The sequence below is a fragment of the Plectropomus leopardus genome, chromosome 11, assembly GCF_026936395.1.
Source record: "Plectropomus leopardus strain MGB_pleo_1.0 chromosome 11, ASM2693639v1, whole genome shotgun sequence".
Lineage (NCBI taxonomy): Eukaryota > Metazoa > Chordata > Actinopteri > Perciformes > Serranidae > Plectropomus > Plectropomus leopardus.
In genome coordinates, this window is record NC_142186.1 from 30,242,697 (window position 1) to 30,268,681 (window position 25,985).

Consider the following 25,985-nt stretch of genomic DNA (forward strand, 5'->3'; position numbering starts at 1 on the left):
CGCTTCATGCAGATAATTGCTTTTTTTTTTATAGCTTGGTACTAATTAACCCAGATCCCTGCGCCACAGGTGGAAGGTTACTGGAAAGGACTTTTGGTTCCACACGTCTTTTGTTTGCACATATGCAGAACTGAAAACATATTTTATTTCACTTCACTTGAATTACAGATATATTTTCAATCATTCTTCACACATTATGATTAAAGTTTATGGTCCCTCAGCTGTTTCTTGTTTAGTTTGGAATTAATATCGCAAATTTTCTGTCATTAAAAAGACTTTTAGATCGCCATCTGCTGGATAAACAGTGTTACAACATATTAGGGCAAAATCGTCGAACCTGTGTGGAGGACCAAAGTGACATAATAAATAAATAAATAAATATTTAGAAGCAAACTTAAAATTAAAAGTTGTCGAATAACTATGTAGAATTCTTTTAAAAATAAATAAATATGCAGAGAATTCAAAGAAAAATATTTCTGTAATTTATTTTCATATTTAATTATTTCCCAATTCATCCTTATCTCTTTACATTTATTTTTAATTTGATTAATTTTTCTCTTTATACATATTTCCCTACTTAGTCATTTCCCTATTTATTCATTTACTAATTTTATTAGATTATTACTATGAATTATTAGTAATTTTTATTGTGACCATTAGATCTGTCAGAGACTTTTATTTCTAAATGTGTTTATTTATTATGTCACTTATTTACTTATTCATTGACTCATTAGTTAAAAAGAAACAACACAATCCTTTGGATGCAATATTACTATCAAATGAAGAAAATTTTCTTATAAAAACAGATTTTGTCAGTGTTGTTTTTGTTTTTCCTCATTCCATTAAATCTGTCTTGCCATGTGTGAAAAAACCTAACTTTGCACATAGGTCCAGTCCTATGTCAAAGATCCTCATCTAAATGTGTGGGCCAACAGCCCTCTAACGTTTAAATGGTTACAAATTCGCAACTATAGCCAAAAACAGCCCAACATGAGCAGAAATGCTCAGATGCTTTGAGCTGCATTATGAAATCCATCAGTCTTCATTTTTTTGCAAAACCAGTAAAAGCAATTGAGAGGTTATTTTTTTTCATAATACACGAATATTAAAATGTAATCATATCATAATAAGCTCAACCAATAGCCCAACTGTGCAGGTGTGACATAGCCACCTTATGTCTACATCGTTCACAGAGGACTGACCTCTGGGTCAGAAAAAAGGCCGACTAAGCAGCTACGTAGCAACATATTTTGGATCCTATGCATGAGTCGTCTCTGAGGGCACGGCCCTTCCTCTCTTGATCCTATCTCTCTCATGCAACATTTGAATTTTTCAGTAGAAATTCAAATTGCTTTCTCTCTGTTTCTTTTTGTTCTTTATTTTCTTTTTTTGAACCCCGATTGACATTTTACGGGGAATGATTTGAGGGTGTACGTTGGTCAGTCACTCAGCTCGAGTTGCGTTTAAAGACGAATCCTTGTGCAGGGGCAGAATAAACTATTTTACGCTATAAATAGGTGAGAGGGGCCTCAGACAGCTTCCACTATTTTATTTTTTAATATGTTCAGTCTTTCAAATGATTCATTCGGCCACATTTATTTTAATTAAATCAGTAGTTACTAAGAAATACAAATTGCAAACATAACCTAACTTTCAGGCTTTCGAGGGCCCCCTCCTTTTAGGGCCCCGGGTAATCTGTCCCACTTTTCCCTCCATTACGACACCCCTGATGCTAAGACTCAAGGATGAACAATGAAGTGCTGACGAACCTGCCAATATAACAATTCTGATCTCCTTTTAAAGGTTGTGTCCCGTTAACCCTTTGAAAGCTGGGCACATTATTTTTTCAAAAACATGAGAAAAAGGCAACTTAAGAAGGTATGCCCCCCAAATTAGTAAATAATTAGTAAAAAGGAAAAGAAAATCATCTGAAATTTTTAAAAAATAGAATTACCCCCCCCAAAAAAACTGTACAATATTTTTACAAATATAATTATGATAATTGTTGATACAGTTTTCCCCTAGTTAATAAAGCAAACAAAATCTAATTTCTTGCAATTTTCTGGACATTTCTTGTTACTCAAATTATTTTTCCCCGGGTTCAAAAGTTTAAATTCTTGTGAAAGGTGTCTGGTCTGAAAAAACAAAAATGAGTTAAGAGCCAGTGTCCCCGGGTCAGGATGATCGCCAGCTTTCATCAGTGACTCAGTAACAAAGGACACAGAAACTTTTCAGTGTAAATTAAAGTCAAATTAAAAAAAAAATAGTAAAGAGAGGATTTCGCTGCCGACTCTTTTACTTATGTTTTTATACACATAATAATGAGTCTGTGCCGCCTGGCTCAGTGCATACTGAAATTTTGTTCCTGTCAAAAACATCAGCCCACTATGTCACTCTTGCAACATTCAAAAAGAGGAAGTTAAGGATCAGTAACCATTTGCGGCTGACTTCTCTGCAACCAAACCAAACGGCATTAAAACCTCTACGGTGGTCTGAGTTTTTGTGTTTCAGTCTTTGAGGTGAGGTTGAGATTTTGAGGTGAAAGCTGTCTCCTGATGTGATTATGGAAGAAGAACTGAATTACGTGGCCGTGAAATTCAAGACTAACGGTGCATCTAAACGTGGTGAGTCATCTGCTCTCTGCTGTACTTTGATGTTGTGCTTACACAGTCAGATAAGCTGGAGCTTGAGCTGCTGACAGTGGTGGAAAGTAACTAAGTACATTTACTTACAGTAAATAAAGATCTGAGATACTTGCATTAAAGTTTTTCTGTCCTTTGCTACCTTAGACTTCTACTTCACTACATTTAAGAGGGAAAATTGTCTTCTACTTTATTATCCATTACTTTACATAAAAACTACCCAGGTTAAATTAGTTCAAATCAATTTACATAAAATATAATATTTTAACACTAACAGGGGTCATTCTTCTGCACCATGTGTAACTTTATTTATAATATCTGTAGTTTAATAAGATTTCTAATGCAGGACTTTTATTTAATAGAGTATTTTTATATTTGAATGCCATTGCTTTTATACTTTAAACTATTTTAAAAATGACTGTAGTGTAAAATCATATTCCTCTGAACCTCCTAATTTCTATCTTAAAATTACCCTTGATTTTATTTAAATTTGGAAAGATCTTTTTAGCACTTCAGTATTTAAAATAAGCGGTGTGTAAGAATTCGGGGAATTTGGTGACACCAAACACTGAAGATTGCAGATTGCAACAAGCTGAAACGTCTCCAAATTATACCCCTTTTTATCCCCCAAAATTAGCTCGTGTACATGGGTTTTTTTAAACATGGGTAAATCAACTAAAAAGGTGTGTACTTCTATTTATATATCTCATACTTATTCAGCCTCTGTTTCAAAGTCAGTGGTAAATAATTTTGGAGGATGTTTGAGCTGATTGGGCGGAGATTATCAGTATTTAGTGGTGGTGTGTCATTGCATCTTGCAGCTTTAGCGGCTACAAATAGCGTGTTCACTTAAGAGTTGTGCTCCCACCAATGCTGGTCCAAGCTGGAGTGATAATACCAGTGACCAATGCAGAGTCATTTGATGCAGGTGTGAATACCAGTTGTTACCTTTCCCATTACATTATAAAACCAGATTTTAGTTTGTGTTAAAAGTTTTTTTTTTCAGTGGAAAAACACCAAATAAAGCAGCTTCATGTAAAAAAAAAAAAAAACAATAACAAAAAAAAACATTTTTACCACAGTGTGCTGAAAGCCACAAATTGTTTTCGTTTCCTTTAAGCTTTTTTGCTTTTTACAGAAAACCTAAATGACATGGAAATAATCTACGATGAGGTGAAGACACTGGAGGAGAAGATATGTGATACAACTCCTGCCATAACAGGTTTGTGCGATTAATATAATTTTAAAAAATGTGACACATGATTAAAATTTGCTGTAAATCAGTAACATAAATCACTTGTCTTTTTCCGTTCTTTGTAGAAAATGAAAAGAAAGCTCCTTTGTGTACTCTACTTCATCTACTGGCAGCAAGTTTGGGGATTATTTGTGTCATCTTGGTGTTGGTCGTAATCGCAGTCAGTATCCACTGTAAGTCTACATTTTAAAACTATTTTAAAAACCGTTTAAAAACGAAAAGTGGACGCGACAGTAAAAGTTTCTCCCCTGACTGCAGTCAACACAGTCAAGTCCGAGCAGCACAGAGAATACATCAAGTTAACGGCACAGAATCTGCAGCTGAAGACAGAAAAGAGCGACTTAGAGAGACGGACAGAGGAGCTGATCAGAGAGAGAGACGGACTCAACTGGACCGTCGGAGTCATACTGGAATACGAGAACTTCCCAGTGAAGACATACTGCTCACAGAAAGGTGAAAACATGGTACTTTTTGTCAGTGGTGAAATGTGACTAAAAACATTTAAATACATACAACTCTTCCAGTGATAACCCTTTATCTTCAAATTTGCGGTTTTGAATGTTCATGGGAGACCGGGGGATGCTGTTTTCTTTTTTGATTTGAGAAAATTTTCCCACTTCCTAAAGGTAGACTACGCAGGATTGTCGGTTACTGTCTGTTCACACGCTCGACAATGAAAATGAATTTAAAAGCCAGCCACAGACTCACTGGTTTGCCGTTTTGCCTCGCCATATCTGCATTTTTGTTCTGTTACTTGCATGTCTGCTGCTGGTTGTTGCCTTTTTCTAAAGCCCCAACTTCACCAGATCGCTGAGTGTGAAGAAAACAGGAAAATACAGGCAGAGGGCAGAGTGTCTGTTAAAAGTGATGACAGAGAGAGATGAAAATCCATGAGTATATCTTTAACCCTTTAAAACCCCTTTAAATTTGGTTGTATTTCTTTCAAAAACACGGGGAGAAGGCATTGAGCAACTTACAAAAACGCGACCCAAATATTAGCAGGAAATTTGCAAAAAAAAAAGAACAACAGAAACAAAAATATTAAGTGTTAAAAATAATTTTAAAAATACATTTGCAGATTTTCTGTAACATACATTTTGTAACCTACCTCTCTATTTTTCCAATTAATTTTGATGTTATTTTCCTGTCAAACTTTCTCTAAATTTTTTAAAATTTTGTGGCTTTTGCCTTTTTCCTGCTGATTTTTCAATGAAATCAAACTAATTTGCTCAAATTTCAAAGGATTGAGATCAACTATTTAAGCAGAATTACCACCTCACAAGTAATGTGATGCTAAGGAGTCAAAATTAGCACAACCTTAAACTTTAGGGGCAAAATGCAACATAAATGCAGCAGTGATATTATTCCCTAAACATCAGGTATAACAGTAAAACACTGACAGGAAACATACTTTAAAGGCAATTTGCTGATACATATTTTTAGATAAGAAAAGTTTGTAATTAGATAGATTTGCCTTTATGTGATTTTATGTGCTTTAATTTGTCTGTTTTTCGATTGTCTTTAAATTTTATCTTCTAATTCATCTTTTAACTTGTCTTTTTATTCTGTTTTGATCCTACTTATTATCATCACTCTTATTAATGTTGTGTGTCTACTGCCTTTATGCTGTTACTGTCTTTGTGTTTGTATTTCTGGCCTTTGTTTGGCATTATTGACTAACCTGAAACTGTGGGGTTTACTGCCTCGGCTCTGCTTTGTTTGTCGAAGCACTTTGAAAACTGTGTTTTTAAAGGTGCAATATAAATAGTTATTTATTATTATTAGTATTATTATTTTACTTGAAGTAGAGTATTTTCATAGTTGGTATTTTTACTTAAAAATTCTTCCACCACTGACTTTTTTAGGAGTCTGTTTAGGTTTTGTCACTGCTCTTGTTTTACGACCGATCACTTTTGAGCTCAACTGTGAATGTAGTCATTTCACTTAACATAAATGACATCTTTATTTATTTTTGCTCATGAAAGTAGCCCTCAGAGTTTGGACTGTCTTATACAAAATGTGTTTTTCATTTAAAAGGGATTAATAACAGGTTTAATTCTATAATACTGATGACTGTGAGAAAAAGACTGTATTTATGATTTTGTTGTCTTCTTCCTGTTTAACAGTGTGTAAACCTTGTCTGGACAACTGGGTGTTGTTTCAGTCAAGCTGTTACCTGTTTACAAAATCTAATTTGTCCTTCGGTTGGAGGACTTGGCAGGAAAGCCGCGATGAGTGCAGCAAAGTGAAGGCAGATCTGGTGGTGATTGACAGCCAGGAGGAACAGGTAAGATTGATTTAATTAAATTGATTTAATTAATATTTTCATGCTCAAACAAAGCATATATATATATATATATATATATATAAGCTTTACAGCTAATTATAATTAATTTTTAAATGTATTTTATGTATTTTTTGTATAATCTCAAAATGAGAAGAGATGACTCATACCGGATTTAGCTATTAGAGAGTTTTCATCTGCAGTACCTGGGCGGGTACAAACAGAACAAATCCCTAACACTAAAAGCTATTATCACACCCACTAAAAACATTACAATACAAACACACATCAGCATACCAACACATCCATCAAGTTGGCTACAACTAAAAAACTATCTGGCATAAAATCTGGATCACAGTGAAATTAGTGTTGGTGTTTTTAACACCATGGAAAACATCTGATGGTCTGTGTCTGTTTCTGGCTCAGCTGGAAGCTGCAATGTTTGATGGCCACAAATGAAAAAGCAGTTGATGCAAAGGAAGAGCGCAGCTGAAAAAAGTTATATTTAAACAGTTTTTCACAATGATAATTCAATGATTTCCTGTCTGTCCAGGTGTGTTTTTCACCTCTTGCAGACATGATTTTCTATGAAATGTGTTGAAATCTTTATTCTAAAATGGTTAATACAATAACATTGTAGCTAGTATAATGAGATATTTTTTCTTAATTATCACCTGTTTCTCAAATTTAGGAATTCATCAATAACCACACAAAAAACTACAATACTGACAGACATGGCTACTGGATCGGCTTGAGCAAGAACGGCTCGTGGATGTGGGTAGATGGAAGCAACGTCACTGTGATGTAAGCACAAAAAAATATACATACGCACGCACACGCACACACACACACACATGCACAGAAAAAATGACGGACGAAGCAAACTATAAAAGGTTAACTGCATGCAAAGCAAACTTCAGCATTGATGAATACTTCCACATTTTGGGGAAATAGGCTTATTTGCCTTCTTGCAGAGTCAGATAAGAAAACAGATATCAGTTTGGTGTCTGTACTCAAAATATGAAGCTGTACACCAGCAGCCAGCTTAGCTTAGCTTTGCATAAAGCTAACCTGGCTCTGTCTAAAGGCAAGAAAATCCACCTACCAGCACCTCCAAAACTCACAAATGAAACCCTCATATAGCCTGTTTGTTTAATATACACAAAAACTAAAGTGTAAAAGCGCTGTTTGTTACAGTCGCTCTGATGCCAAGCATAGAGTATTATAGAAGCAGAAATAACGACCAGCACAAAGTATGGGTAAAGTAAAGTAAAGTAAGGATTTCATGGTGGTTATGTCATGGATTTAGCCTACAGAAAATTGGATACAGCTTCGGACATGTCGCCCTGTTAATTTCCATTATTTGAAAGTTGCTAAATGGCTCATGAAGCCAAAAGTTTGACTTCCCAGGTGTGAAACTTTCAGTATAGCACTCCACTATCCTGAATGGGAATACAAATTATTTAATCGACAGCTGAAATGTTATCGGACTGAATGGATGAAATCCTGATAGTTTAATGTGTCATTTAGTGCAGGGGCGTGTCTAGGGGTGGAACGGGACACCCCTCATATTTGAGTGCCACCCCAGGTGCCACTCCATTATGATTGGCTTTCTGTCCAGTCAGTTTAAACTGTTTGACAAATAAACGAACTTTCGTACAGGTGCAATTCAGTCTCAAACCTGTGAATGATGTGCATAAGTAGTATCTGGTCTGACATACTTTCTTTTTTTTAAAGATTATTTTTTAGCATTTTAGCCTTTATTAGCTGGGACAGATCATTAGCGTGAAAGGGGCAGAGAGAGCGGGGATGACATGCAGCAAATGCCCACAGGCGGGAGCTGAACCTGAGGCTGCTGCAGCAAAGACACTGCCTTTATTCACGGGGCACATGCTTTATCCACTCAGCCACCTGACACTCCTAATTGCAAATAAATTGATAGAAGTGTTACAAAGTTTTCTCCCGCAGGCTGATTAATTACATTTTTTGGGCACTTTACACTTGCTATTGCTCTATTTACTTTTGGAGAATCAGTTTCACTCTGTGTCACTCTGTTGTGTTGTGACTGGTCGGTCTATTTAGCGTTAAAAATAAACTATAAACAGAAATGTGAGAGACTGCAGTGTAAGTTATCAGAGTTGCTATGGGCAGTGGAGACAAAAATGGTAGTTTAAAGATATGCCAATGCAAGTGCCTGCAGCAGCGCTCGTACTTCATGGCGTCAGTGTCCCACTTCGGCCACCCCGGCAAACACCACTGATTCAGGGTTGTGATGCTCAAAAAACATCATTAACTGATTTACAAAAATGTCTTCCAGAATGTTAATCTATGAGATTTTTTTTCCTTCACCAGGTACTGGGTAACGCAACATCCTGGCTACACAACAGCTTGTGGTCTCAGTTTGCCAAAAGTAAATCCTCTGGCCAACTGGCAAAAGGAGAGCTGTAGCATGAAGAACCGCTGGATCTGTGAAACAAAAGCTTTGATCAAACCGGACTACTAATCATATACATTATTGAGATCGGTTAAGAAATATTTCTATTTATTTATCTAAAGCTGTTTTTTCTCCAGAACATTGTGTTTTCCTGTTGTATTATTGTTTATTAGCTTTTGGTTCTTGTCTAATTTACATTACATATGGCCCACCATATTTGTTTATATTAAGGAGACAAAAAAGCAAACTGAATAAAGCCTAAAGCCTGCTTTATGGTGTGTAAATGTTACAATCTCTTTGTATTCCTTTGACATACACTCAGTGGCCACTTTATGTTTTTTTTATTATACTCAGAGCTGCTTTTAAAATTCTGCAGTTTGTAAATAGACAGGACAGATAGTTAGAAACACCTCTCATTATAATGTGGTCCAGTAAAACATCACCATAAATTATGACCTCAGTAATGAACTAGTAATTGAATTTACGCAAGATAAGTATGGTTGTTACTGATGTAATGTAACATCATTTTTCATGTCATTTGACAAAGGTCACAACCTTAGCGTGCCACACATACGAGCATGCTATGTTATTAAAATACATTGACAATGGATTTCCGGACATAAACAGCTGGGTCCGGGGTGAGAGTCCTGAGTTTGTTTGACCTATCCACCGCGCCCTACTTTATCATTTTTTATACTACCGTGCGCTGTGCTTCAGAAAATGCTGCCGCCTAGTACGTATTATACCACTGTAAAAGGGTGCCTCTGTGCATCAGTGTCTGACGCCAAAGTCCACTGACAAAGTGTTGCCATTTGACGAGCTGGGAGTGAAAACAGGCTCAAACAAATTGTAGGTTTTAGTCTTTTCATGCAATTTGTAAACAATAACAGAAATATACTAAATCTGCAGCTTTATTTGTTAATAACATGGTGACAGATACTGATCCGGTATCAATCTTCCCAGTGATGATGATGACAATACACCAATGCTGACACTGGTAATTTACAATATACAGCGTCGGCATCTACACTGATCAATAATTAAGAAATCCAGATGGGAGTTTACTCACCACAAACAAACATAAAAAGTTAAAAGGTTCGATTCCGTATTAGATCAAATGTGTCAACTTCTTCTATCGCAGTATTGCGCACATTTGCCCATTACAGAAGCAGACTTACTTCCGAAACACACAAAAAACAAATCTTGTGTAATCATTGACCACATCGGAGCTCCAGCATCTCTGTTTGAGGTTGTACAGTGAGGGTGTCATAACCAAACTCATAAACTTCAGTTTCTACAGGGGAAAGAGGAACCTCTTGTACGCTCTCCATGAGGTGGTGCTGATAAATCTTGTTCAGACACACACACACACACACACACACACTCATTTCCTGCACTGAAGCAAGTACGTCAGTTTGTGCCTTTTGGGATGGAGGAAGAAATCAGTTATTCTACTTTGGTTTTTAAAAATGCTGGTGCGGCTCCAAAAGGTAAGTTACTTTTTTTTTTTTTTTTCTAAATTAAGCATAGCATTTTAGGACTATTTAACATCCTTTTATGGGTTCTTTGTTGGAGAATCACAGTGTTGAAGCCTGCACTTATTTTAACTTGTAACTCCCTTTCTATATATTGGTGCAGTATAAGAACAAAAAGCCATTTTTTGTCTGTCATTTTGTATGATAAACAAATCTGAAAATTACAGCAGAATACCTCAGCAGCCTCTTTACTTGCATTTCATTTACATCAGGCCACAGATTGCCATCCACATCACAACTGCTGTAAAACTCCTAGAAAAGTTTTGTGCCACCTGATTGTGATTTTTTCATTTTATAGTACCACACGCAAGCACAAAAAAGGAAGAGAAACTGGTTGTATAGATGCATTTGGAAGCTCTAACTGCAGTCTGATGGAGCCTCACATTGTCCAATATGACACTGTAATAACGCTGGAAAATAGTGATGCACAGGCAGGTCTAGTAAGCTATAAAATGTTGCAGGATTTAGGCGGGTGTGTCATTAAGTGACAAAGCAGTGCTTTGAGCAGCATTTCTCACACCAGCAGTGCGGCTGCTCTGAACTGTTAACATAGAAGCCAAAATTAAAAAAATAACAGGCTCTGTGATGCACACCTGCTTCTCACTCATGCGGTGTTTCCCAGGCGTTAGTCGAAAGAAACATTGCATGCAATAGTCCACCTTCCACCTCCTGCTCTCGGATCTCTGTCCCTTTACTCCATGTCTTTGTCTGTCGCTCTCAAACACACACAGCAAGCAGCTTCATCATCAGCCCTGCTGCTCTCAGGGTTTCCATTATCTGTTTTTTACCAGGAAAATCTGTTGAGTTCCAACATATTCAAATGTCCTCGGTCATAATGTCCAGTAAAATATTTCCCTCTTAAAATATGTAGACCTATAACATACACAACATAAAGAGAACCAGAAATCATTAATATTTCAGTGCATCTGGACTTATGATAACAGCATCACTGCATTTGCAGAACGCACTTAGCCATGTGCATCAAATCAAAGGAGAGGAACATCATGTAGCACCAGCAGACATTAAAAAAAAACCAAAATTTGAACCATCTAAATTCTAAACTAACCCTCCAATAACATACATTATAGACACTGACATAAATAACCACCATGTTAAGTCACTTCCCCTTTACATTAACACATAGAGACATCTCATTGTGACATGGTAAAGAATCATTACTTTTTTCTTCATGTTGTATTTTCTGTTGTCCAGAGAAAAAAGAGGGAAATTATTCTGAAGTGGAACCTGCTGCCACTGGGCAGGCTGCTACTACTCTACCATGTAAGTTAGAAAATCTACTGAATTTGTTATTTCCATGTAACCAATTAAACTATTCAACAATAAAAATAATAGACCATGCTTTATTTATGGGAAAAGTTCAAAGTGACATTTAGTGATGATGACATAAAGCTAAATCTGCTCTGTTTCTCCAGCTTGGAGGGTTTTGATAACAGCTACGATAGTTTACGTGTCGGCCACGGTGCCTCATCCCACAGGCAAAATAGGCGGCTGTCAAGGGTGTTCGGGGTATTTTGTGCATGTTAATGTAGTCAGTGAGTGATTATTTAAGTCAGAAGCACTGACTTATTTATGTCAGAGCACTGGGTATGTGGAGTGAAGTGTGGAGGACAGTACAGTAAGAGGAAAAAAGAGGCCAAAGCCATTCTAGGTCATTCTACGCATGCTTTAAAAAAAATAAGACGGACTGTTGTTTTGTTCTCATTGGCTCTTGCTCTTGTGCTAGTTCCAACACTGAATGTTTACTGCCAAATTCACTCCTAAAAGCTCTGAAAAACCAATAATAATCAATAATTATGTCCTGTGTGATTATAGAAGTAATTATGGTAGCACATCAGAATGTATATTGGTCATGAGGACACGCGGGTCACAGTTGTTCAGTCACCTAATCCCAAAGAAAAGGAGAAAATAAACACAGTGTATTACGATACAAAATGCCAATCTATTTTCCTTGCAACCATAATGACGTTGTTGATGAATGATCATAATTACAATTGTGATTTGAATACGAGCTTTCTCATTACAAGCAGATGGTGAAGCAGCTGCACACTCTCACTTCCATGTGTTGGTAGCGTGTTTGGGGATACTCTGCGTCCTCCTGGTGGCGAGCATCAGTGCCATCATCTACAGTGAGTTTCCTGTCCATAACTGAGCAATTTTCTATGAATAATTATAGAAGCTTACGTCACATTTAGAAACACTGAGTCAGTCTGAGATGTCTTCTATCAACATATAAAGAGCAATAGAAATTGATATTAAAAGACCCACATGGGAAGTGATGTTCAATAGGTTTTCAGTCAAAAAAAATCAGGGACAAAAACATGCACCGACTGACTGATGTCTCCTTCTCACCACAGTCAATGTGGTTTTGAACGACCAGACAGTAAACCTCAGTAACCTCACAGCTCAAAACCAGCAGCTCATCGAGGAGAGAGGCATCTTAGAGAGAGAGACAGAGGAGCTGAGCAGAGTCACAGATAATCTCAACTGGACGCTGGGACTCATCCTGAGATTTGACATCTTTCCAGTAAACGACTACTGCCCAGATAAAAGTGAGTGCCTCTTCTTATGCTGACAGTTACACAAACGTAAAAAAATTACACAGCATTTCCCATAAATCATTGTTGCTCTGAGGCCAAAAGGGTGTCGTCTCCCCGACCTGGTGTTGTTCCATGACCTTTGACCCCCAGTGTTTGTTATATTGTTCTGCTCACTTGTAATGCTATATATGTCCTACTGTGCTGCTATATATGTCCTACTGTGCTGAAATTTGGGGAAATGCATAGAAAACACATCTAGATCATATGATTAAACTTTGAAAAAGGGCTCTTATGCTATTATCATTCTACAAATATTTTTTTAGAGGATCCTACATCTTAAAATTTGTAGACAGTGTTTTTAAAAACATTGGAAATGGCTTTTTGAGTTGCAATTCAAACAAGCTGTATTAAAAAAAATGTAAAACTGAGAGAAAGAAATTATATTCTCAGTGATAAATTGAAATTGTTTTGCTCTCTGTTAAGTTTATTTTTAAGTCTTGAAATGTAAAATGATTACAAATTATAAATCAAAATTATTATTATGTAAAATAATTCAGGATTGATTATAGTGTGAAATAACAGAGGATTACAGTTTTAATTAGAACTTTGTTATTATTTAATTTATTCATTTGGTTTCTTTGTTGTTGCTGTAATTCTGGTTTATCCTTTGGTTGATTTAGGATAGGAAAAAAAAAAAAAAAAAGCCTTGGCTTCCGCCTGCTCTTTATGCTGTTATTGATTGAAAAAAAAAAAAGAAAACCAAAATAAAATTATTCATCACTTTATTTCTAAAAAAACATCTGCTAAATTATATTTTCTGAATTTGACAGAACATCACCCTCCAAAATCAGCACTTATAATTATGTGTCTCTATATTTGTGTCTTTAAAATAACAGATTCCAATCTCGTTCCATTTCTCTGTTTTTTGTCACGAATGCAGAGTGTCAGCTGTGCGGGAAAAACTGGATTCTGTTCCAGAAAAAGTGCTACTTGTTTTACGATGAAGGATCGCCTTGGCAGACATGGCAAGAAAGCCGAAAGTATTGTCAAAATACAGCTGCAGATCTGGCTGTGATTGATAGTCCGCAAGAACAGGTGAGCTCTACGACCACGAAGCACGTTCAAGAGCGAAACAAACAAAGAAAAGAAAAAAGAAAAAATGCAAAAAGCAAATATGCAAAAGTTTGATTGAGTGGTCTTAATGTCTGATCACAATCAATGCCTTGAAGTGTTAAATGCGCATATTTCTGACGATTTGCGACGGTCTGATGTTCAGGAATTCATCAGTGCTCACATCAAGAGGTACTATGACGGGTATCATGGATACTGGCTCGGGTTGTATGAAAACAAGGACAAAAACTGGGTCTGGATTGATGGACGTAATGGCACTCGAGGGTGAGAGAGTCTTCTTTTTTAGTAACGTTTGAATTTCCTTATCTCAGCCTTGTGGGCTTTCATTAAATCTAATGTGAGAGATTTGCAAAGTTTAAATTTGGCACAAACTGTAACTCAAGAAATTATACACTAATTATGACAAAACTTCAAATGTCTAATAGGATTAATTATGCAACATGTTTCCAAAAAAAGGCACAGTTAACAAAGGACTGGGAATATTGAATAATACTGAAATCTCAAAAAACACCTGTTTGTAACAACAGACAAACAGGTAGCTGATTAACGTGGTTCAGCACACACTTAGAAATAATTCAATAATCATAATTTGAACATTTAATTCTACATCTGGCCTCTTTTTTATTCTAACACTTACTTCTGTTAGATTAGCAGTACTTAGCAGTAAATTATTAGAGGTAGTAATATTTCTGTTGTTTTTGAAGGTTCTGGGCGATGAAGCCACTTGGTACATCTGGTCTCTGTGCACTGATCATCCCTGAGAGGAGTGTTACAGCCAACTGGGAACCAGCAGACTGTACAATGGAAAACAAATTCGTCTGTGAGAGTGACGTTCTGATACGGGATAATTAGTTAGTGCTTTATTTGCTCTCCTAACATATTCTTGCTCCTCATGTCGAATGCAAAACCATTTAATTCAAAGCCTTTCAAGCAAAGAGAACTTAAGCAACATCTACATTCGCAAAATGATGCAACAGTTTTGTTCCTGTGGACGACTTGCTGCATGTTGTGAACTCAGTTTCTGGTGTTACATTATGACAATGTGTCTAAATGTGTTTAGTTAAAAGAGTTCATACTCAACCTGGATTTTAAGCTCCCTGACCTCTGTCTCACCTCAGGTTTAGTTTTAGATCTCTGTATATTGTGCAATAAAGTTTCACAATATCACCTCTGTTGGTCAATAATCACACTACTGTTTTACATATATTTTGAAATCAAAGGTTGCTTTTTTACATTTATTTCTCACTTTTATTGCTATTATTTTCATTTACTTGTCATTATTATTATAATTATTATTACTATTTAACCCTTTCTTGTTCTTATTTTGTGTAAAAGTATTTGAGCTGAATGTATGGCATAAATTGTGCTGTATCAATAAAAATGACTATTTTTTTATAAGCAACAGACTACAAAAAGAGGTATTTATTATTTTGTATTATAAAAATGGTTGTATTATATGAAAATTAATTCAGCAGTGGTTGATTAAATATTCAGATATTTTAGTTTATTTTAGTAATATTAGCAATACTACAGTGTAAAAAGTAGTAAATAAGCAACTAAGTAAAATTTGTTTAGAAAGGGCACCCAAAAACAAGTTACAAAGGTAACAGTAAAAGTACCGCATTCCATATTTTAATTTAAAAAATTAAAAAGTCCTGCATTCATTTTTTTTTTGGAAAAAGTAAAAAGTCCCAAATTAAAAATTTTATTGACGAGGTAAAAATACTTGCATTTCCTATTTTATTTACCAAACATTACAATTAGCATCAAAATATACTTAAAGTACCAAAAATGAAAATACAGATTATGCAGATGGTCTCATTTCAGAATAACGTATATAATAATATTGTATTATCATAATTAATGCATTTTTTTGGCGATAAGGAGTCAGTTAAGTCTTATGTAAACCTAAAATGATGCATCATAATTTCTTCACTATATACAGATAATACATATCATGAGTATATATATTTATATATAAAATTTTATTGGTATGTTAGGTAGGTTTAATAATCTGAGTCTGCAAGTAAATAGTAACTTCAGCTTTCAAACAAATGTAGTGAAGTAAAAAGTAGAACATTTCTTTCTGAATTATAATGAAGAAGCAGAATTACGTGGAAATAAAATAAGATAAAAATAAGATTCATCGTGTTTTTGTTATCCGTTTATATCTACATATGGAGCATGTCTTCCTCCACTGATAGCAGGCTCATGTTTTACATGTTGATGCTGTTGTATTTGGAATATTTTGGTAAAAGTTTGAATAGTGAGCATTTATTTCTAACAACTGTCATGAGACAAAATACTTGACATGCGTTCAGAAATATTCAGGTTTGAGAATAAATAAATAATCACATAAAATCCAAAGCATTGTGTTTATTTTTGTTAAAGTTCCACTTTCAGTATTTCTTTATATCTACTTAAGGCCCTCTAAGTGGAACCACAAGAAATCAAAAACATCTGCACATCTAAAAGAATCTCATAAGTGCAGTTTGATGTGTCGAATCTTTTAATTAAAGTTCAGCTCATCTGAAACCAGTGGTTTCATCTGTCTGATGTCAACTTTCACGTTACGACTTCTTACAATAAGATAATGAGAGATTTTCTATAATGCGGAAACGACAAATCATTTGTAATATTTCGTATCAAATTTTCCTCTAAAATGCACATGAAGGCAACTTTCGATTCATTGGCTCCTGCTGATTAAATTTTCAGTCTCAGTTTAGAAAAGCTCAGTTTGGCTGCAACATGTGACTCATCAAATCAATGACTGCTGATTCAGTTCAACAAATTTCATGTTTTATATCATTAAAAAGTCTGCATCACTCGCAAATAACTTAACTGCCTGTTTTTTTCCTTACAGTCACCTCTGCAGCGTGTTATCATAAATCCAGCAGACAGTGTTGACTGAAAAACGGATCTGACAGCACAAAAGTGAGTTTTATCAGGCAGAAGAGGCACAACTGCTGGAAGTCATCACCTTGTTGTCGGTCTGAATTAAAATAATTAAGATATTCAAACTCAATCTGCAGAGTAAATGTTGGCTTTGGATGTTTCTGCAAACATGGATATTTACTTTTGTACAGTATTATGTCGTGGATACATTTCAAGTTAAGGTTTTAATAAGGCTGTGATTAACGTGGTTAAGTTAAGGCACAAAAACCACTTGGCTATGGTTTGGAAAAGATCATGTTTTGGTGTAAAATACCTACTTTTGGAGACACAATCCCAGCTGGAAATGCAGTGATGTCGTGGTAAAACGAGCTTTTGAGGCACTATTCAGGCAGAAAACTCTAAAAAACAACCCCAAAGAGCTTCTGCAAAAACAGTGTGGGGTCATGTTATTTGCAAGTTTAAATCAATGGTCTGCACCTCGGCGGGTGTCTTGCGTAGGTTTCACGCCATAAACCGTCCCCTCCACCTCCCGATGACAATGTCAGCTCATATACTACACCATATTTGAAATTTTGAAGTGTCTGTGGTATGCAGAAACATACACTGCCAACACTTTCTTATGGTGATTGAACTGAATATTCTCTTATCAGTTCATTCACAGGTCTGTCAAATCGGAGAGCACGGCCTCCACAAACTCTCTGTTTGGCACCAAACTTAAGATAACTTTCTAAATCAGCCAAAAACAAGTTAGTTATCAGTGTCAGATCAAACACTACTCTTTGGACTTCTTCTTCTTCTTCTTCTTCTTTGGAGGAAGTTCCTCCTCGTTTGTATTGTCAGCTACACATTTGTCCTTTTTAGACTTTTTCCGTTTCTGTTTGACTGTTGCTTCTTCCTCTGGAACTTCTGCTTCCTCCAACAGAGCTGCAGCTTTTTTCTTCTTGATTTTTGGAGCGCAGTCCTGCACCGGCTCCGACTGGCTGGATTCTGTGTTGTTGCTCTCCTCATCGGCAGGTTCACAGAGGTGTTTGGCGTTTTTTTTCTTCTTCCTCCTCACTTTTATGTCCGTGTGCAGCTCGGCAGTCTCCTCTGAAGTCTTGCTCTCTGCCGCAGGTGAAAGCGTTGTTTCTTCTCTGTTCTGCTCTGCATCGCTTTTCTTCTTTTTATGTTTTCTTTTTGTTTGCTTGTCTACTTCACCGTTTTCTACACAGATCACATCCCCCTCAGTGGAAACTGCATCAGTCATTTCCTCAATGTCCTCTTTATTTTTCTTTTTCTTCTTCTTCTTTTTGGGTTCAACATCCGTTTCAGGACTTTCAGACACTTCAACACCATTTTGCTCCTGAACACTCACAGAGGATCTTTTCTTTTTTACCTTCTTACTCCGAGAGTCCTCGCCCGTTTCCTCCTGCTTCTCTGTCTGCTCGGCTGGCTCAGAGATCGGTGGAGTCAGTGTGACACAAACCGATGAAGCGCTCGCTGGCTGGCTCTTCTTGCCATACTTAGCCATGAACTCAGCCTCCTGCTGCTCCAGCCGGGCTAATTTGGCGCTCATGGTCAAACCGTGTCTGGCTCCTCTACAGAAACACAGCAGTAATGGATCAAAATGTGCTCCTTTTCACAAAAGCTTTACTCAGACAAACAAAATACTTAATTTTTTGCTTAAAACTTTATGTATTAACTTACTTGTGAGCTGTGCGTCCTCCACAAGCCTTCATAAGGTCAGCATCAGAGAGCCTGTCGAGGATCAGTGAATTACTTTAATTGTACAGCACTGTTAATAATGGAGTATCAAAGTGTTTTGAAGATCAATAATAACAGAAGTTAGTAACAGTAGTTAGTTAGTAATCAGTAAATAAAAGCTGAAGGATTAAACAGTCATTAAAATGCCATTAAAATGCTGATTTCACTGCAGGACAAGTATACGATTCCCAACCCATTCCCCTCCTGGTGCAATAATAAAAATTATAATAATAGAAACAATAATTACAACCAATAAAAAAACTCAAACCCACAAACAAAACAAACGATAAAAAAACTGAAGTAGATAAGAAAAACAAAATAAGGAAAGAAAATGAACTACGATATATTATTAACCACAGTATTAACAACACACTCTTACACTCACACAAACTACCTCAAATCTGACACTGTACAAACATAAGCATAAGCAGCCATAAGCTTTATATCATTAATACTGTTTGCGCACAAATTGGTTTGCACCTATTTTTAACTTACTGTTAGCTATTTTTGGTTATATTTTCTACCTTAGTGTTATCTAGTTGTATATTTAGTTTATATTTGCTATATATTGTACTTTATATTCGCTATTCATTTGTTTTTTCTGCTGTTATTTTAGTCCTTGTATATGCACGCTATGTATCTGCACTCTCTGCACAACAGTTTTTCTCGGGATAAATAAAGTTCTGTTTTCTTATCTCATCTCTAATCTAACTCACCTTTCTTTCAGCACGTGCAACAGATGTGGATGCAACGGCCTCTGTCATGGTGATTTGTCTCGTCTGTTGTCGATGTGTTTCAGCTGTTCTCCTGATGCGTTTGCCGTAGAAAAGTGGTGGGGCTCCACCACAACGTTGCTAAACAGTTCACCCCCGATTTTTGCAGAACTTCAGTGAGTTGCCTTGTACGGTCTTTATCAGTCACGTTTGGCGAGGTAATGTGAGCCACTGCTTTGATTTCTGACACTCAAGGAAAACTACAATGATTGTCAAATTTGTAGAAAAGTTGTGGTGACTGCAGAAGTCGCGCAGAATTCACAGGGTTGGATTTGCATTAACTGTTGCGATATTGTAACACCCTGGAAGAGCTGACTATAAAGAAGTTTTTATACCGAAAGCAAGGGGCAAAAACACCACCCAAACTGTCATGTTGACAGTGATAAAATGTTACGCAGCTTTTGATGACATATAACAAGGAATCTGCACAAAGTCTGCATCAGACAAAGTCCTTACTTGGTGGTGCTGGAGAGATCCAGTTTCTTGTCGTCCTCCTCGTCCGAGCTACTGCTGTCGTCTGAGCTGGAGGACTTTGGCTCCGGCTGCTCCTGACCGGAAAGCAGCGTGGCTGACTGAGAAAGAAGCGTAGAAATGAAGACAGTTTACACTGGAATCAGTCATATTTAAAAAATAAAATAAACATACAAAAATGTGCCTGTACATTTTTTTTGTCTTTCAGCATGTTTGTGCAGTTTATTTGAGAAATTAAAAAGATAAATTTGTGTTTCTGTTTTTGTCGACAAATCTCATAAACAGACCAAAATAGACTATGAAGTTACCCTGTTGAGTATTGCCTGTGTTTCTTATTCCTCTGTGCCACTGGCCTCCATTCACACCACCAAATAAAGAGGAAACAAAGAAATTACCTTAACAAAGCATCCATAAAGTTTGGCTTTGGCCAGTGTGGCTTTCCGTGGCTTTTTATTGGAGATCATCCCATCCTCTTCATCCTCCTCCACCGTCTTCTTCAACTGAATACCGTTCTGGATCACACAGAAAAACAGACTGAACCAGCTGATTTCCATCATTAACATGAGAGGAGAAAATATTCATTGGAATCAGCTGATGAAAAGATGGTAAAAACAGCAAATACTTTTAATAAATGAGCTGAATATAACAAGTGACAATGCTGTCATTCTCAAATAAATCATCCCATTATCACAAAACACGTACACAACTCACTTGAATAAACTTTTTTAAACATTGCAAGATTGCATCATGCTATGTCCCACCCCTCAGTGCAGCCTGGCCAATCAAAGTGCAGCATCTCCCCGCTCCGTCAAGAGTCGACAACTAAAGGCTGTGCTTCAGAGACACGTGCAATCATTTCAGATTTTCTCCATTTTCAGGCCAGTTTGGCAGATTTCAATCTAAACATTGTGCAATAATGATATTTATATGCGAGCTCCCAGTCCATCAAGCACCAACGCTGGTGCCCGGGGTCACTGTGATGACACACTGATACACAGCTGAACAAATATTTAAGAAGTCTCCTTTTATTTTTACTTCACTCCAGGTGACTTTTATCACTTTTACACTGTAATCTGTGCATTCGGCTTCTACCTCTGTTTAACAGTTTTTGCTTTTGAGAGTCTGACTTCCTGTTGATATCCTTCAAACACATATTCTCTCATATTCGTCTCTTTGAAATCACCTTTCAATTTTCCCTAAATTTTGATAATATTTCACCAGGGAGTGCAGTTAGATACAGTGTGGGCTCCATGCTCGCTCCGACAGCTTGACAAAGGGGCAGCATTTAAAGAGTCAATTAAAAATGTCCCCTGATCATGTCGTGTTGAGCAGAGGTGACTGTGAGCGTCTTTGTGCATTCAGCTGTGTGAAGGTTGGACTCACCTGATCAGATTCCACCTGCAGGCTGGTGGAGGCCTTATTGAAGACATGATCCCACCAGTGGAAGGTGAACTGTTCCCCTTCTTTATGACCAACCTGAAAGAGGAAAAAAACACCTGAGTCTACAAACAACGTCCTACAGAATACAAACACACACCAGTGATGAAAGCAGATGCTGAATAAAATCAAACGTCACTCACCCCTCCTTTGTCACATTTCACTTTCACCTTGATAGCCTCTGAAATGCCGTTCTCAGATCGCCCCAGTCCTTTACCTGAGGACAGAGCAGACTGGATGAGAAATCTGTACCTCAGTCTGATTCACTGCAGTGGCTGAAATGATGCACAAAAGACGTCAGAGTCTCTCACCGTGTTCCCAGCCGTGACGCAGGAGTTGCTGCTCTGCAAACTTCAAGCCACGACTTTTCTCTGGTACAACTTCTGCCATCTGTTCAAAGGACAGTTTGTAGATTATTAAGCAAACATGAGTCAATTACTTCTTTATTTGCAAATCGGAATAATGATGCACACACAATGACATTTTGAAACGCATGGCACCCAAAAGAGGCATTTCAACAGAAAACTGAGCGTTTGTATCTGAAAAAATGTTTAACTTATAAAAGATAGACAGTAGTTGCTGGCAAAGTACGATACACACTAACATCTGAGCGTGTTCAGACACAGGTTTCTGACCTGGGTTTGGAGAAAATGAGAAATTGTAAGACACTGCCTTCTGATGGGCGTCTTTCACTTTTTTCTTGACAACCCAAATGATAAGCTGATTGTTCAAAGGAATTCCTCTCAGAGGCAAATAATGTATTTTTCACTACTACTACTACTTTTATTTAACCAGCCAGTCAATAGATTACATTTGTTTTTTTTTGGCTGGTGAGTGAAGCAAATCTAGTGGTCACTTGCATATAGAACAGAGTAGAAATACTTAATTAAGCAATCCTGCGAGGGAAATTGTTTTGTAACAGCAGCAAATAAGAAAGCAGCAACTTAATAAAATATTCATTAAAAAGGCAAAATAATGCAAATATATATATATATATACAAAGGAAGGCACTTAACATAGAATAAAACAGAATTGAATGAAATAAAATAACAATGATCATAATAAAGATATAAACAGAGAACTAACAAACAAACAAACAAAAAGCCAAAAAGATTAAAAAACAGCAATATAAAAGAAAGGACAGGATATAAATTAGTTAAAATGAGCACAACCTTACACATCTATAGCAAGGAAATGCAACATTAATGCAGCAGGACTATTAATGTAAAAAACAATCAACAACAACAAAAAACAACAAAAAAAACCCCCAACAAAAACACTAGACATAAGCCTTCTAGTAAAACACTGTCAGGGAACATTTTACTGCACAATGACCATATTTGCTTTAATAAACTTTAACCACATTTTGCTCATAGTATTTCCATATTTATACTTAAGTGAACGAATGGTTTTAACTTGGAGGGCATTTTTACAATGTATATTAGTACTTTTATTTTAGTAAAGGATCTAAAAACTTTTTCCACCACTGGATGTAAAGTCCCGGCGTGCTAATCATTTTAAACAGTTGTGTTTTTGCCTCATTTTCTTTACAATAACGTTATTATCAAAATAGCCACGCTTTTCTATATCAACACTTATTAGCCAAACTTTTTAAAATTTGCTGCAATGTCAACTGTTCTTCCACCTGGAGACGTTTTTTTTTGTGCGTGTGGATAATCCCAATTTTAAATGTTTCAGGTGCTTCCTCTCTGACAGCAGAGTCGATGCTAACCGCTAACACGAGAGCTAAAAATGAAACACCTCAAAACATCGAGTCTTTAGCCCGCTATTGTTTTATAAACAACGATGACACGGGAGTAGTTTAAACTCGACATACCTTTAGACTCCTTGTTTTACAGAAACTCAATCACAAGATCCGGCTAAAGAGGAAAACATACATGTAAATGCAGCAGCGGTAGCTAGCCATGCGGCTTCAGCAGAGCGCTGACATGACACCGGAAACACGTCACTACGGCTTCTTTTTTCTTCTTCTCGGAGTCATTTTGCAGCAGAGCAGAGTGCTGCTCTCCAAAAGGTAAGCAGAGACAGTGACCGTAGGCTATGAATTAAATCCAGTATTAATGCTACGTTTGAAACCTTAATATACGTATAGACATTATAATATAATATAAAATAATATAATATAATACTTTGTATAATTACAAGATATTGTACTGTAATAATACCAGTGGTGGAAGAAGTATTCAGATTTATGAATGTAGTTATACCACTGTGTAGAACTACTCTTTTTCAGGTAAAAGTCCTGCATTTAAAATCTCAAAAGTACACAAGTATGTGATTTAAAATAAAGCCTACTGTGACCTGGGGTAAAAGTGCATAATATGTAAAATGCTTAATTTCAGAAAAATATTAAGTTTATACAGCTGTATTATTATGATGGTGATGCATTCATGTTTGAGCATCTCTCATGTTGCAGCTGATAAAAATAGGGGTAAATTTCAGCTGTTTTATACTGGGTGTCTTTATGCGTAACGGGTTCATACAGACTGGGGCAAGTCAAATTCAAGGGCTTTCTAGTACTTGTTCAAGCACTAATTTTTGTCTTTTAAGGATGAAATAATTTCCTCCACAACCAGCAGCATGCTACCAAGGCCTAAAATAACTTATTAATATATATATATATATATATATATATATATATATATATATATATATATATATATATATATATTATTATTAATAACTAGTTAAATTATTTAGGTATGCAACTATCAAAAACGTTTAAAACATTTATCTAAAAAGTTTCATAAAATAATTGATCATTCTTTTCTCCTCACAATTGTATTTACATTGCATAATTCAAGTACTTTTTCAAGGACCAAGTTAAAAATGTCTGATTTTCAAGGTACCCAAGGTAATTCACTTAAATTTCAAGTATTCAATCTAAAGTCAATTTCAAATACCACGAGCACCTCAAGCACCTTGTATGAAACCTGATAACAATTTATTTATTCATCAATTCAAAATACTTACACTTGGATGATGTTATGATCTAAAAGTAACCTAGTACGTCAAATTAGTAACATCGAGTAAATATTACAGTATTATGTAGCATACACTGGAAAATAGTTACATTCCACTACTGTAAATTGTATTTTTTATTGTAGCTTGTGATTTATTTCTGTTTTTTTATTTTGTATTTATTTATTTTTTTGTAAAATGATAAAAAATATTCTCACCGAACTGACTAACAGACTGAATCAAGTGACAAACAATCACAGAGAAGGAAGAGAGAACTTTCAGGGCTACAGATTTAGTAATGCATAATTTACTCTTGTTTTCATCTTACTCCTCCCTGTTTGTCAGCATCATTCAGGCAAACATACCGAATATGTTCTCTGTCACCTCGTTCCAGTGTGTCATTGGAGCTACATGATTTCCACTGATTCACCTCGACATGTTGGATAATTCTGAAAACATTTAGGTCTCCACTAGAATTTAAAATAAAGTTATGTTTGATTAAAGAATGTTTGGCCGCACTGCACGTGTTTTCAATGGCCGTCCCTGTGTCTCGTCACACATCAGGCGGTCAGTAGATGGCAATGTTTCACACCAGAAAAAAATCAAGCACACCAAACATGAGATGATTATTTCAAAAGCATCCCAGGTGCAAATATGTTATTCTATCTAAATCAACAGCACGAGCTTCTAAAATACATTAAATAATCCATGTGCAACAATGTGTGTCAATGAGAGGAGTTTTACTGGTTTAGATTTAGACCATGCAGAAGCAAAACTGACATATCTGATGGATTATTCAACACATGGCCTGCAGGATTCAGAATCTGCCTCCATGGGAGTCCTGGTAAAAAGCCAGTTCACTTCTTCAGATAATAACAAAGCCGACTGGAAACAGGTTCAGGCTCTCTGTTTCATAAACAATGAGAGAAAAAAGGCCCCAAAGAGCAATGCATTTTTGTTATTAATTTAATATCCTTTTGCTAAAAATGTTTCCTGAACATGTAATAAATCCTGTTTTTACAGAACAGACAGAGGAATGATGGGATGTGCAATATTCTGGTGAAGGGAATCTGTGCAATAATTTTGTGTAAGACTTTTGTGCAATCACTTTAAGTGGGGCAATTCTCGGGTTTGGGGAATTGTGTGATAGAGGACCCCAGTAATTTGTCCCAAAACCTGGAAATAAGTTAGTATTTCAACACTTCCGGCCCCCTTGTGTTAAACTCAACAGTTTTTTGGATGTGTTTTTGGTTAAAAGCCTAAAATAAGGTCTGTGGTTAACACAAGCTGAAGAGACTTTCATGTTTTGTTGTAAGACATAAAATAAGTCAGTAAATACCCCACTCATGAACTTTGAAGCTTTGATGTGTATCAAAAAAGACGTTTGCTAACAAGTGACAAAAGAAGACAACAGACACTGAACACGGCTTTACAGCCTTGTTTTGGTGGCGACGTTAAGTCATGTGACTGTAGTGTGGTTATTTATAGCCTAACGTTAAAATTTTATTGCTGTCGATTGCCTTTAGGCCTAAAAAAAGTCAAAATTGTCTTGCTGAATAAAATGTCGAAGTATCATATATTTTTGTTCGCAACAGAGCTTATTTTCTGCAATAATCCAAAACCCAATGGAAATATCCCGTAGGCTTTTTGATGAGGGAACCAGGGCGGCGCTGGCTTCTGGGGTGGCCAACAGAAAAACGTCTTCCCTGGGGCGCTCTGCACTCCTGAGGTGTATGAATACGGGGTTAATACTGTATTTGATTGCAGTTTGATTGTATGTGACTGTGTCACCTGAATTCTCTCGAATGTCGAAGACAAATTTCTCTTGAGGGACACAATAAAGGC

General features: G+C 36.3%; 3 protein-coding genes across 4 annotated transcripts; 2 read left to right on the forward strand and 1 right to left on the reverse strand.

Annotated features, from left to right (window-relative positions):
- Nucleotides 1-2,311: 2,311 nt before the first annotated feature.
- On the forward strand, nucleotides 2,312-8,893 carry LOC121946322 (asialoglycoprotein receptor 1-like). Its single transcript, XM_042490839.2, has 7 exons — nucleotides 2,312-2,624; nucleotides 3,781-3,864; nucleotides 3,963-4,070; nucleotides 4,156-4,350; nucleotides 6,024-6,184; nucleotides 6,873-6,985; nucleotides 8,534-8,893. The coding sequence occupies exons 1-7, from the start codon at nucleotides 2,564-2,566 to the stop codon at nucleotides 8,682-8,684; spliced, it is 873 nt and encodes a 290-aa protein (XP_042346773.1). The 5' UTR covers nucleotides 2,312-2,563; the 3' UTR covers nucleotides 8,685-8,893.
- A 941-nt stretch (nucleotides 8,894-9,834) lies between these two features.
- LOC121945996 (C-type lectin domain family 4 member G-like) lies at nucleotides 9,835-15,142 on the forward strand. 2 transcript variants are annotated; one of them, XM_042490387.2, is made up of 7 exons: nucleotides 9,835-10,105; nucleotides 11,363-11,431; nucleotides 12,196-12,297; nucleotides 12,526-12,720; nucleotides 13,649-13,803; nucleotides 13,985-14,103; nucleotides 14,544-15,142. In XM_042490387.2, the coding sequence occupies exons 1-7, from the start codon at nucleotides 10,045-10,047 to the stop codon at nucleotides 14,689-14,691; spliced, it is 849 nt and encodes a 282-aa protein (XP_042346321.2). In that variant the 5' UTR covers nucleotides 9,835-10,044; the 3' UTR covers nucleotides 14,692-15,142. The 2 variants fall into 2 exon arrangements, with proteins under 2 accessions (XP_042346321.2, XP_087940717.1); XM_088084591.1 differs by having other exon boundaries at nucleotides 12,199-12,297.
- Nucleotides 15,143-16,200: 1,058 nt separating this feature from the next.
- gpatch4 (G patch domain containing 4) lies at nucleotides 16,201-23,150 on the reverse strand. The gene is made up of 8 exons (XM_042490834.2): nucleotides 22,996-23,150; nucleotides 21,470-21,548; nucleotides 21,302-21,375; nucleotides 21,105-21,197; nucleotides 20,117-20,233; nucleotides 19,707-19,822; nucleotides 18,421-18,471; nucleotides 16,201-18,311 (listed from the first exon to the last, which is right to left on the reverse strand). The coding sequence occupies exons 2-8, from the start codon at nucleotides 21,546-21,548 to the stop codon at nucleotides 17,507-17,509; spliced, it is 1,335 nt and encodes a 444-aa protein (XP_042346768.2). The 5' UTR covers nucleotides 22,996-23,150; the 3' UTR covers nucleotides 16,201-17,506.
- Between the last annotated feature and the right edge of the window lie 2,835 nt (nucleotides 23,151-25,985).

Excerpts from the sequence above, each read along its gene's own strand:
- LOC121946322 (XM_042490839.2), top strand. The coding sequence starts at position 2,564 with ATGGAAGAAGAACTGAATTACGTGGCCGTGAAATTCAAGACTAACGGT. Across the intron at positions 4,351-6,023 it reads GACATACTGCTCACAGAAAG|TGTGTAAACCTTGTCTGGAC; the intron begins GTGAAAACATGG and ends CCTGTTTAACAG. Across the intron at positions 6,185-6,872 it reads TTGACAGCCAGGAGGAACAG|GAATTCATCAATAACCACAC; the intron begins GTAAGATTGATT and ends TCTCAAATTTAG.
- LOC121945996 (XM_042490387.2), top strand. The coding sequence starts at position 10,045 with ATGGAGGAAGAAATCAGTTATTCTACTTTGGTTTTTAAAAATGCTGGT. Across the intron at positions 12,298-12,525 it reads CATCAGTGCCATCATCTACA|TCAATGTGGTTTTGAACGAC; the intron begins GTGAGTTTCCTG and ends TTCTCACCACAG. Across the intron at positions 13,804-13,984 it reads TTGATAGTCCGCAAGAACAG|GAATTCATCAGTGCTCACAT; the intron begins GTGAGCTCTACG and ends TCTGATGTTCAG.
- gpatch4 (XM_042490834.2), bottom strand. The coding sequence starts at position 21,548 with ATGGCAGAAGTTGTACCAGAGAAAAGTCGTGGCTTGAAGTTTGCAGAG. Across the intron at positions 21,376-21,469 it reads GCGTCACGGCTGGGAACACG|GTAAAGGACTGGGGCGATCT; the intron begins GTGAGAGACTCT and ends CTCTGTCCTCAG. Across the intron at positions 21,198-21,301 it reads TGAAATGTGACAAAGGAGGG|GTTGGTCATAAAGAAGGGGA; the intron begins GTGAGTGACGTT and ends TTCCTCTTTCAG.